This window comes from Archocentrus centrarchus, chromosome 4 (genome assembly GCF_007364275.1).
Source record: "Archocentrus centrarchus isolate MPI-CPG fArcCen1 chromosome 4, fArcCen1, whole genome shotgun sequence".
Classification (NCBI taxonomy): Eukaryota; Metazoa; Chordata; class Actinopteri; order Cichliformes; family Cichlidae; genus Archocentrus; species Archocentrus centrarchus.
Genome location: NC_044349.1, coordinates 237,941 through 250,333, shown reverse-complemented (window position 1 = coordinate 250,333; position 12,393 = coordinate 237,941). Strand labels below are relative to the sequence as shown.

At 46.7% G+C, this 12,393-nt stretch overlaps 1 protein-coding gene across 1 annotated transcript in view; it reads left to right on the top strand.

Annotated features, from left to right (window-relative positions):
• The first annotated feature begins 4,668 nt into the window (after positions 1-4,668).
• The window catches only part of tmem259 (transmembrane protein 259), a 29,464-nt gene continuing 21,739 nt past the window's right edge, over positions 4,669-12,393 (top strand). Inside the window, exons 1-3 of the mRNA XM_030727973.1 lie at positions 4,669-4,965; positions 9,093-9,456; positions 11,132-11,437. Coding sequence (XP_030583833.1) covers positions 9,238-9,456; positions 11,132-11,437 — 525 coding nt within the window. The 5' untranslated portion in view covers positions 4,669-4,965; positions 9,093-9,237. The remainder of the gene's footprint in view (positions 4,966-9,092; positions 9,457-11,131; positions 11,438-12,393) is intronic.

The following is a 12,393-nucleotide window of genomic DNA, read 5'->3' as shown; positions in this document are numbered from 1 at the left end:
TTATTACAATGTACAGATGCACCAATGTATGTATATATTTTTATACATGCTATTTTTTGTATATTTTACACATTGTTTATTTCTGTATATCTCGATTATATTGATCATACTAGATTATAATATTTTCATAATATTTTTATTTTAGAGAGTTTGATTTTCTGTTACATGGCACTGAACAGGAGTGGCCCTCCAATCTCATTGTACATCCTGTATAATGACAATAAAGGCATTCTATTCTATTCTATTCTATGTGTCGGCCACATCCATGATGAGAATCTTCCATTCCTCCACATCTCAAAGGTGCTCTGTTGGACTGAGATAGCTCTGTGACATGGTGTGTTATCCTCATACACTGAGGTCATAAAGAGATGGACATAGTCAGCAGCAACGCTCAGGTAGGCTGTGGGGTTTAAATGATGCTCAGTTGTTACTGAGAAGCTCAGAGTGTGCAAAGAAAATACTCTGTACACCATCACACCAGCAGCAGCCTGAAAGTTGATATGAGGCAGGGTGGATCCATGCTTTCATGCTGCTTACACCAAACTCTGACCCGGCCATCTAAATGCTGCAGCAGAAATCTAGGCTCATCAGACCAGGCGGCACTTTTCGGTCTTCTATTGTTCAGTGTTGGCGAGTCTGTGCGAAGGTTAGCCTCAGTTTCCTGTTCTCAGCTGACAGCAGCTAGTACGGTCTTCTGCTGCTGTGGTCCATCTGCTTCAACCATTCAAAGATTCTGCATACCTCGGTTGTAACGAGCAGTTATTTGAGTTCCTGTTGCCTTTCTATCAGCTCGAAGCAGCTGATAGAAAGGCAACATTCTCCTCTGACATCAGGGCATTTTCTCCCAGAGAGCTGCTGCTCACTGGATATTTTCTTCAGACCTTCTCTGTGAACCACAGAGCTGCTATGTGGGAAAATCCCAGCAGTTCCTGAAACACTGAGTCCAACAACCATGCCATGTTCAAAGTCACTTAAATCACCTTTTTTCCCCCATCCTCAGTTTGGTCTTCTTCACCACGTCTGTCTGCCTAAATCACTGAGCTGCTGCCACACGATTGGCTGATTAGATATTTGCATAAACAGGAGTTGAACAGGATGGATGTTGTAGGGCTGTCTTGGTTGACACACCTCTGCAACATTGCATGGAGATCTGGGGCAGTGCCATTGGATAGGCAGACCGGGGTGGTGGTCCCCATCTTTAAGAAGGGAGACCGGAGGGTGTGCTCCAACTTTTGGGGATCACACCCCTCAGCCTCCCCAGTAAGGTCTATGCCAGGGTGCTGGAAAGGAGGGTCCGTCCGTTAGTTGAACCTCGGATCCAAGAGGAACAATGCGGTTTTTGTCCTGGTCGGGGAACGCTGGACCAGCTTTTTATCCTCTCAAGGACATTTGAGTGTGCATGGGAGTTTGTCCAACCAGTCTACATGTGCTTTGTGGACTTGGAGAAGGCATTCGACCGTGTCACTCGGGGTATCCTGTGGGAGGTCCTGCGGGGGTATGGGGTGTCTGGCTGGTTGTTGCAGGCCATTTAGTCCCTGTACAACCGCAGTGAGAGCTTGGTCCGTATAGCCGGTAATAAGTCGGATTCATTTCCTGTGGTTGTTGGACTCCATCAGGGCTGCCCTTTGTCACCGATTCTTTTCATAATTTTTATGGACAGAATTTCTAGGCATAGCCAGGTGGCAGAAGGCTTCTTCCTTGGTGGCCTCAGAGTCTCATCTCTTGCAGATGATGCGGCCCTGTTGGCTTCATCAGGGGGGGGCCTCCAGCTCACAGTGGAACAGTTCGCAGCTGAGTGTGAAGCAGCTGGCATGAGAATCAGCACCTCTAAGTCTGAGGCCATGGTCTTCAGCCCGAAAAGGGTGGAGTGCCCTCTCCGGCTCAGGGACAAGTTCTTGCCCCAAGTGGAGGAGTTTGGGGTCTTGTTCACGAGTGATGGGAGAAGGGAGCTGGAGATCGACAGACTGATCGGGGCTGCTTCTGCAGTGATGTGGATGCTGCACCGGTCTGTCGTGGTGAATAGAGAGCTTAGTGTAAATGCGAAGCTCTCGATTTACCAGTTGATCTACGTTCCTAACCTCACCTTTGGTCACAAGCTTTGGGTAGTGACCGAAAGAATAAGATCGCGAATACAAGCGGCAGAAATGAGTTTCCTTCGAAAGGTGGCTGGCCTCTCTCTTAGAGATAGGGTGAGGGGTGCGGCCATCCGGGAGGGGCTCAGAGTAGAGCCGCTGCTCCTCCACATCAAAAGGAGCCAGTTGAGGTGGCTCGGGTATCTGATTAGGATGCCTCCTGGCCGCCACTTGGGTGAGGTGTTCTGGGCATGTCCCACCGGGAGGAGGCCCCAGGGTAGACCCAGGATGCGCTAGGGAGATTATATGTCTCAGCTGGCCTGGGAACGCCTTGGGGTCCCTCCGGATGAGCTGGAGGAGGTGGCTGGGGAGAGGGAAGCCTGGGCTTCTCTGCTTAGGCTCCTGCCCCCGCGACCCGGTCCCGGATAAGTGGAAGAGGATGGATGGATGATGGAAGGAGTTGAAAAGGTGTACCTAACAGAAAGTATATTCAAATACTTTTGCTTTAAATATTTGCCTTTTTTCTCAGTGAAATATACTGAACATAATGGGTATGAAGATATTTGATTATTCTGCCTGCTCAGTGGTTTGATCTGTCCATCCTGAGGTTAAAGTGGGCTGCAACGATCCGGCACCTTCAGTTACAGTTAATTCTGATAGGCTGGTTAATATGATCCTGTCCAATGAGCTCATGTATTGCTTCCAGTGACGGCATGGAGATACCTGCTCAGTAATAAGAAACTAATGACACCTTCATCAGATCCCTTTTTCCTGCTCATCCCTGTGAGTTGTTCAGACGTAGAAAGCTGCAGTACTTCAGCATCAGCAATACAGAAGAGGAAAGGACATGGAGAGGAAGAGGTGAGGGAGAAGAGAAGGAGAGGAGAGAGAGAGCAGATGAAGAGGAGAAACAATAGACATGGTAATGTTTTAAGTGTCAGGCCATTTCAATGCAGCTCAACAAATACCAGCAAACACACAAACTGTTTGTGTGCAGTTTGTCACAAAGTGTGTCTGTGAGCTGAAGGTCCAGCTGCTGCATTTACAGGGAGAGAAAAACAACATCTCTGAGAGGAAGAGGAGATGAAAAGGACAGGGACAGGAAAGGAAGAGGAGAGGAGGGCAGAGGAGAGGAGAGGAGAGGAGAGGAGAGGAGAGGAGGGGAGAGGGATAGAAGAGGAAGAGGAGATGAAGAGGACAGGGACAGGAAAGGAAGAGGAGAGGAGGGCAGAGGAGAGGAGAGGAGAGGAGAGGAGGGGAAGGGGAGAGGGATAGAAGAGGAAGAGGAGATGAAGAGGAAGAGGAGATGAATAGGAGATGAAGATGAGAGGTATAAGAGAGGAAGAAGAGTGGAAGAGGAAATGAACATGAGATGTTATGAAAATGATCAAAGTCCAGGAAACACACATCACTCAGAACAAAGAATTATGAAGGATTTATTTATTTGCAAGGGAGCTTTTACAATTCAGTGAGCCATCATACCAAAGACTCGTCGGGGAAGTGCCTTGAGCCATCTTTTATAGGTGCATATCAAACAGTATATTTTGGAAAAAAGGAAGAGGTGCCTCTGCAGCTTCTCATGGCCCTGGAAAGTGATAACACTGCCTCCCTGACTGCACTTCCCTGCATCAGTGTTCAAGGTTAAGGTGCATTCCTTTACTGTGACTCATTGCCACACACTAATTAGCTGTTTAACTGTTATGAAAGCAAGCAGAATCAGACAGAAAAGAAACATGATCTAAATGATTATCTTTTCGGGCCAGAATACTGTGCTCCTTCCATCAAGGTCAGGACACAGGAATGAGTTACACAATCTTTCAGACAAACAACCTGACACAGCACAAAGCATCTCTACTGGCAGTTAGGCATGACAAAAGTATAATGATTATAACACCCATAGACTTTTTCCAACAGGAGAGGAAGAGGAGAAGAAAAGGAAGAAGAGAGGGATAGGAGAGGAAGAGATGAAGAGGAAAGGAAGTGGAAAGGAAGAGGAGATGAAGAGGAAGGATTATATTAGAGGTCTCGGCTGCTCAGTGATGTTTGATAAGGTGGAATTTAAATGTAACATCCTTGCCAGTTTTTGAATCAGATGTTGGATCTACAGGAAGTCATGAACATGCTGTAATGGGCAGCTCAGTGCAGGTTAGACTGGTTAGTTTGCAGTGATGGAACTGGCGCAGAGCAGCTGTTCAGTGTGAGCTGATGGTGCCGACTAGATGTGATGACTCACTGAAGTCTGAATTCATTCAGGGAAATCCACAGAGAGCGGCAGCGGGTCAGCTGATCACAGCCTCACATCATGTGACCCACTGAGCCAGGCTTCACCTGACCTGACGGTTCCCCTACCTGCTGCAGCCCAGTGTAAGATTTGCTTCACCCTGGAACCAGTGAAGCATCACGCGTGTGGAGATGTTCCTGAAGACTGAAAAACGAAAATAAAAACGATCAGACAGAATTTACATGTAGAATAAATAAACTATGACAAAACTTCAGCTCAACAGGAGGCGCCTGGCAGGCAGCGCTCAGGAAGTATAAAGACCTGGCAGACGTAACTCGGGTTCAGTGCTTCCGGTATTAGGACCTGTATTTCCGGTCTGAGTGACGCGCTGACAGCAGTCTCTTAACTCTTGTTAGCCGCCGATCAGCTACCGTTTCCTGGCTCCGAGCTCACCTCGTCCTCTGGTACCGTGTCTCCCGGGCCTCTGTCCCTCCACCCGTCCGTCCAGACTGACGAGAGCCCCGGTTCCGCCCGGACCGGCTGACTTTGGACACCGTCGTTAGCTGCAGAGCTAACCCAGCTGCTAGCGCCGCTATCGGCTAGCTGTGGCGTTCGTGGATCCGCCGGTTAATCCGGGGAAACACCGAGGAGCAGCGGCGGTGCCACGCACAGGTGAGTTCGCTTCACCTGGAGCACAGGTGGGGGTAGGTGGGGGTGGGTTAGCAAGTCTACCTGCAGACAGCAGGGCCAACACACCAGGGACTGCTAATCAGCGGCGATCATTAACAGCTGATCAGCAGAGACAGACACACAGGAAAGCTTTCTGATTCCAAACGCCCAGACTGACAGTCAGCTGATCACACCACCTGCCCAGAAGTGCAGCAGATGGAGTGGCATCATCAAAGGAACAGTGAGAAACTTTATTTACATAAAACTTTATTCATACAGCAGCTTTTAGACAGGATGAAAACCACGAAGATTACACTCAGCTCAGAGGCTTCTCCCACTTTAACAGATACCTGCAGGTTCATGAACATCAGTGAGATTTAGGTCAGCAGGTCACACGTCACACCCCAGCCCAGAGCACCAGACTCAGACGTGCAGAGCGCTGTGGCAGCAGGGGATGCTGATGATAGTCCATCAGATTTTACCCTCGCAGTCTCCCTGTCACTCTGCAGCAAGTTCTCTTCCTGTGTGGTGGTGTAAATCAAACATCCCTGTTCCAGCCACCTGTTTAACCTGAGAGCTCAAACTCGCCATTAGTTCAGCTCCAGCTGGCAGAAGCCTCTTTTACACTATCAGACAGACATCTTTACCGATCCCACTAGGGGGAAAATAACTTGTCGAGCAGCAGGGAATTTCAAGCAATTTACAGAAGTAGGGATGATGCTAAAGACTATAGGAATGGTACTATAAATAGGAATGTAAAGAATTTTATATATATTAAAAACAAGAAAGTAAGTAACAGAAGGAAAAAAATAATATATAAATATCTTATATATGGAAACAGCAATAAAAACAAGATGGCATTTGTGCAATGAGTACCTATTCGACTCTTAGATTTGGTCGTTTAACGTTACAGTTGAGTACCCCCCCAGTGAAGCGGCCCAAAGGGAGTTGCTCTCATGACTCATCTAGTTATGTCACTGCCCAGGCCAACCAGGCATGCATTCTGTTTGTCACATTTTTGTCGCAACTCGGCTTGCTTGGAACCACGACTGAGTAGGTACTAAATAAAGCACCTGGGACCTGGAACTACAACCTAATGGAGAACCCTAAAAGCCAAGCTGAGTAGATACTAGTGAAAAAATGGCAAGAGGAACAGACCAAATAAAGAGGCATCTGCATTCTCTAGGATATCCAGCAGGGGCACCTGCCTTTGCTGAGCCCCCTCCCCAGTAAGAACAGCCTGTTTCAAGTGTTTGCATCATAGGTGAACTCTGATTGGTGGAAACATGAATTAGCTAACCCAGTGGATCAGGTGTTTGAAATGTCCCCTCAGTTCATCAGAGTATTTAATGTTCCTGCTGCATCATCACACCCTTTGAATTTGAAGATCAGGTGGAGGTACCTGATGACCTGCTGGTTAGGAGAGCTAAGCGGATGTTTCCTGGTTTCTGATGGGTTAGCGTTAGCCATCAGGAGAAACCATCTCCTGATGGTTTCTCCTGATGGCACTCACTGAACCTCTGAACCATACAGCGAGGTTAGCCAACCAGTTTGTGAAGGCTCTTTTTACCTGGTTTACTCACCATGGTAACTGATGCTGAATACATCAAAGGCTCGTACCACAAAGCAAGATTTGAGCTCGAGTCAGACTTGACATGAAACCCAGGAAGATTTTTTTGATATCACGAGGGGAAATGATGAATGAAGAGGTGGGACATTTGCTACCTTGCTTCCACTCACACTGGCCACTGCTGCTGCCTCACTGATAAGTTAGTGGGGAAACTGCAGGTAATGTTAACGTGCAGTGCCAGGTAAAATCACAGGAACTGTTTAATAAAATGAGAGCTTTGCAGACCTCAGGAAATTCCTGCTGAAGTCTGGGGCGTCACTCACTACGGTGCTCCTCCGGGTTTGTTGTGCCTCCGTGTAACAATGCCAGTTCTTTGTTAATAGTGTTTATAGTTTACAGTTGTCTCTGCCTGTTATGTTCATATTTATTTATATAGAATTTCACAAAAATTATTTTATTTAACTTACCTGACGTGTTTGTGTAGCTCCGGTTGGTGTGTGGAACCTTTCTTTTGTTATTGTTTTCTGTACCCCTACGTTTAGTTTTCTGGGACAACTCCTTTATAAGGAGCAGTTTCGCGCCCACTCTCCCCCTTCTTCCTGTGGCATTCGGCGGGAGCGGGGCTTAAAGCAATCGTCACCAACCAGACTGTGATGTTTTGTTTACTGTTTGGTCAGAAATAAAAGGAGATCGCCTCCAAATCACGTCGGTGGCCTGATCTGATCATTGATCCACACAAAGTAGAGAGCTGTAGAAGAAGCCACCGGTTACATCCGCTCACATGCTCAGCTGATAGTGAAGGGAGGGGCAGTTTGTCAGCTAGAGGAGTTGGGTCTACTGTCGTGTTTTCAGACATAACCTGCTTTGGAGCTTAGAGATTAGAGATCAGGTACAACATCACTGCCTGCTAGCCAATCAGATCTCCAGAAAATGGTATCACCATTCCTGGAAGATCCCTCAGAGCTCCCTGTGTGGACAGAAGGAGGTCTAAAGTTTTTCTTTTAATACTGTGTGTCCCTGAGGAGCATCATTAAGAAATATAGATTATATATTAATCTCTGTTCCTTAAAGGAGCAGCTGTCTATACCTGCTGACCTCAGATCAGATTTGATCTATGTCCTCTCAGAGTGAGGCTGCAGCTCAAAGAATCAAAACTAAAATGGTCTTTTAATGTTAATCTAACGAAATACTGGCTTATGATCCATCAGACTGTCTCGTGTCTGAATGACGGAGCTGTGACATCAATCAGTCGCCATTTTACTGGCTTTCCTTCCTGCTTCAAACAGGCTGAACTTTATTAATATAGCAGCTCTTTCCCAGTCTGACTGACCAAAGTGTATTCAGAGCTTTTACATGCACACAGTCACACACCCACAATTACATACAGTCGCAATCTCACGTGCTTACACTCTTACATGCTCACTGGCTCGCACTTTCACTCATGCATACAGTCAGTCGTGCTCACTCACTCACGTTAACCCAGAGAGTTGATCACCAGCGTTGTGTGACCCTGATTGCTGGTGTGAGTGTAGGTAATGAAGGGATCGCTCAGGTCAGGGTTTAAAATCAGAAGGAATTCCCACCTCTCTAGTGGTTCCTTTAGTTACTACATCCTGTACATGTGATTCAGATTCTCATACTGCAAGAGAATATTTTATACCTTTTTGAGCTGTATGTGATGTCATCACAGAAGGAAGTGAATAAGTAAAGATGCCGCAGGTGCGACTGCACAGCACTGTCTCAGGTGTGTACCTGCGGTCAGCTGGTTGTCCATAAACACGAGCATGAAACCAAGTGATCCACTGCTGTTTAAATCTGTCAGAGCTCACGGAGCCGAAACACAAACTCAGCAGATCAACAATTTTCTACAGTGTTACTCTTATTTGAAGCTCCAGTGTTGAGATGTTACCTAATAACATCTGTGTGAGGCATGTGGATGAAGGTTTGACAGAAAGCTGATACCCGCCGTTGGGGTAAATGTCGTTTGAGGGGGATTTTGGGTTATGTGAAGTCAGCTAACGCAAAGAGAGCCCAGATATGTTGGTGCTGGTCAGGGAGATGTGCACTGTGATGACAGCAGGTTTTTGGGATCCTGGCCCCATTGAACTCTGGGAAAAAGTCTCCATAGGTGAACGTAAGGGTTACCTGCTGCAGGTTTTTGTCTCTGAACATCGTTAGGCGTCGCTCTCTTCGCTTGCTGTGTCGTTACCATGCATGCCTCCTGCTGTCTGCAGCCGCTGCTATCCCACCATGGAGGACTGGCGGTGTCCTTGTGAGATGGTTAATCAGCTGGTCTGAGCCTAAAATGCCTGGAGGTCAACCCTGTGACCGCCACGTCTTTAAAAAGCTGGGAAGTCACCTGTAAAGAAGTGCTAAAGTTAAATACGCGATGTTAATCAGTGCCTGTGTTCAGTCATAAAGTTGTTCACAATCATGGTGATTGGTTGTTTGCAGCAGCTCAGAGCTGAGAAACTAAATCCACCAATATCTGTTTTCAGAATAGATTTATGCTCCGCCCCCTGAGGATCCAGTCATCAGTGAGTTAATCTCTTTGTTCCAGGTGTGAAGTTCAGGTTCCACAGAAAGCCCTGAGTGATCCAGGTTTGGACCTTTGCTCTGAGGACGCCGGCGGGAGCCATAATGACCTAGAGTTGGCACCAGCTGTGAGATCTGAGTGCGAGTAGAAACATCCAGAGTGTGTAACCATGTCGGAGAACCAGGCGAACAACAACAACGTCCCACTCAACAACAACAACAACAACATGGGACCGAACCGTCTCCGCAACCCCAACCTGAACCAGAACCCCCTCATCAATGTCCGGGACCGCCTCTTCCACGCACTCTTCTTCAAGATGGCTGTCACCTACGCACGCCTCTTCCCCCCGTCCTTCAGGAGAGTCTTTGAGTTCTTCGTCCTGCTCAAGGTGAGAGACGGAGGTCACAGGTCTGAAACACAATGGTTGACTCGGTAGGAAGTAAACACAGTACTGATCAATCAGACCTGAAGGATTTTGGTAAAACACATCTGCAGTTGGTGAGCTGAGGAGAACATCACAGTGGCTCAGGTGGGCAGTCTGCAGGTCAGTCAGGGGATCACAGGTATTTCAGGTGACTCGGATTTCCTCCTCCTCACCACATGTGGTTATCAATCAACAGTTTACCAATAATTCAGTTAAACTTTATATACATATCCGTTATTCACAACAGTTGCCTCAAGCAGCTTTATTCTGCAAGGTAAAGACCCTGCAATAAACTGGAGGAAACCCCGATGAGCAGCACATGGTGGCAGAGGGGATGAAGAACTTTAAACATGAAGTGAACCTGTTAAAGGGAGTTCTTCCAACAGGAGTGGGGGTGGGGGGGGACAGAGAGATGAGGACAAAGGTTAAAAGTAGAGAGGCTGTCTAGTTCTGATTGTAAGGAGTTTCTTTTTGGAAAAACCAACTCCTGAGGTCACTGGGGTCACTACTGAGGAGTGGTGGGTCAAACTAAGTAAAAAGGCTCCCCGCAGTCCTGCTCTCGACTGTGTTTATGTGCTGACTGATTCATCAACAAAGGGCAGCTGTGCACAAACATTTCAGTTTTATTTAAACGGATTAAAAGTCCTTCAAATATTTTTAAAATGTAATGTTTTTAAATGAGTTTTTCCTGACGCTCGCATGTCGATCACTACAGCTATTCCTCTAAATGAGTTGTGTCCAGAAACCTGCAGGTTCTACTACAGAAGCTCTGAGAGCTGTAGTCTGAAGAATGGGCTTCATGAACCTGTTTGTTCTCAGGTTAATTTCATTTCTGCTTTTAGTCACTGACTGTCTGACATCTGAGCACACTCAGTAGAAAGCTTGTTGTTGTGAATGACATAAATGAAGCTGTGGGAGCTGCAAGGTTCCTGCGAGATACCTGCACAGCTCTGAGGATTAAAGCCAGCAGATTCACAGCTTTACTCCGTGAGGACCAGTGATGTCAGTAACACGTTACTCTAATCTGACTACTTTTTTCCAGTGGCCATAAAGCTCTGGATTGATTTTAATGTAGGTATATATACTCATGCTGACTGCACTCTGTTTACCAATATAAGCAAAGACATTACACATAAAAGCACACAGAAACATCAGGATCACTTTTTGGCACACCACCAGCAGCAGGTGACTGTAACAAAGTAACAACAATAAAGTAACTTGTAATCAAACTTAGTTACTTCTAAAACTAAGTAATCAGTAAAGTAAGTTACTTTTTAAAGGAGTAATCAGTAATCTGATTACTTTTTCAAGGTAACTATGCCATCACTGGTGAGGACTAATAAACTGCTGAGTCACTGTACAGTCTGCTGAGTCATCTCAGCCGGATGTCTTTCTGAGCAGTGGCAGAAAACGATGTCACATGAGTTTTTTTTGTTTTTGTTTTCTCCTGACTCTGCAGGCCGGCGCTAGATGTTTACGTTCTGTGAATAGAGGTCATTTATTGTGTTATTTACTTGTTTTTATTTTTCATGATGACATATTTCACAAAACTTGATTTTGATGAACTGCTGTTAACGCTGAGGCAGAAATCAGAATACTGTGACATGCCCGGCACTCACCTGTCTATTCCCCTCCTCAGGCGCTCTTCGTCCTCTTCATCCTTGCCTACATCCACATCGCCTTCTCTCGCTCGCCCATCAACTGTCTGGAGGCGGTGAGAGAGCGCTGGCCCCGTGATGGCATCCTGCGGGTGGAGATTCAGAGGAACTCGAGCCGGGCGCCCGTGTTCCTGCAGCACTACGACTCGGTGAGCCTTCACGACGAGCTGGATGCCGAGGAGGAGGGAGGGGTGCCGGCAGTGGGTGGCCTGAGCCTGGCGGCGCTGCCCGGGGAAGAAGAGGAAGAGGAGATGACTGTGGAGATGTTTGACAACAGCTCAGTGCAGGTGAGTTCAGGCAGAAGTTCACATCAGAGGGGAGGAACACGACACATACATGCTGCTCAGTAACCAGGATTTAAAATCAGGCTGAGGGCAGTTAGAGCACTTTCTGTTTTTTCTCACCTGACCCTGAAGTCACGTTACTCTGACTCGACGTGAAGCTGGCAGGTTTTTCGGATCTTAAATTGTTTCTGTGGGAAATGAAAGTTTGCTATGTCTTCATGTTTGGGAGCAGGATGATCTCCACAGAGTGATTTGGACCCTTAAATGCAGTCAATAAAACAGGTTATGTTCATGGTGTGACTATGGTGTAGTTATGAACGAACTGCACCATGGTCACATAACTCGAGGAACACCACAGGAGCTTAATGAAGCTAATCCAGATAACTTCAGGGTTGAACCAAAGTTTTCAGTATTGTAAAGATGGCCGGTTTTGTACTGGGTACATCACATTATCACCATGGTAACTGATGCTGCAGCCCTAACCTGTTCCAGATTCAAGATCAGCAGCTATGAACTCGCAACCTACTGACCAGTCAGAGCTCAGGAAAATGGCGTCATAGTTTCTGAAGAGCCCTCAGAGCTCAGAGGGTCTGATGGATTATCTAAGCATCAGGAATTGATCCTTTGTACTCGCTGACCTCAGATCTGTAATCAGACCCTCCGTCTGAATCTAGTGTTTTTCTACATGCTGTTAACAGCAGTCAAACCGCTTCACACGTGTCCAATAATGGTTCTAACCAATCAGATCCTCCCGTGTCTGAATCTCAGTGCTGTGATGCTGAGACGTCTGTTCAGTTGCCATTTTACCAGCTCTACTTCCTGCTCCAAATAAACTTTGTTAATACACTAGGTGTTTTCCAAGCTGACTGAGCAAAGCACTCACACTGTGCTGCTTCCAGTCTGTTTTTAACCTCTGCAGCGTTTCCTAATTTTACAGTCCATCTTTCTGATTGGTCAGA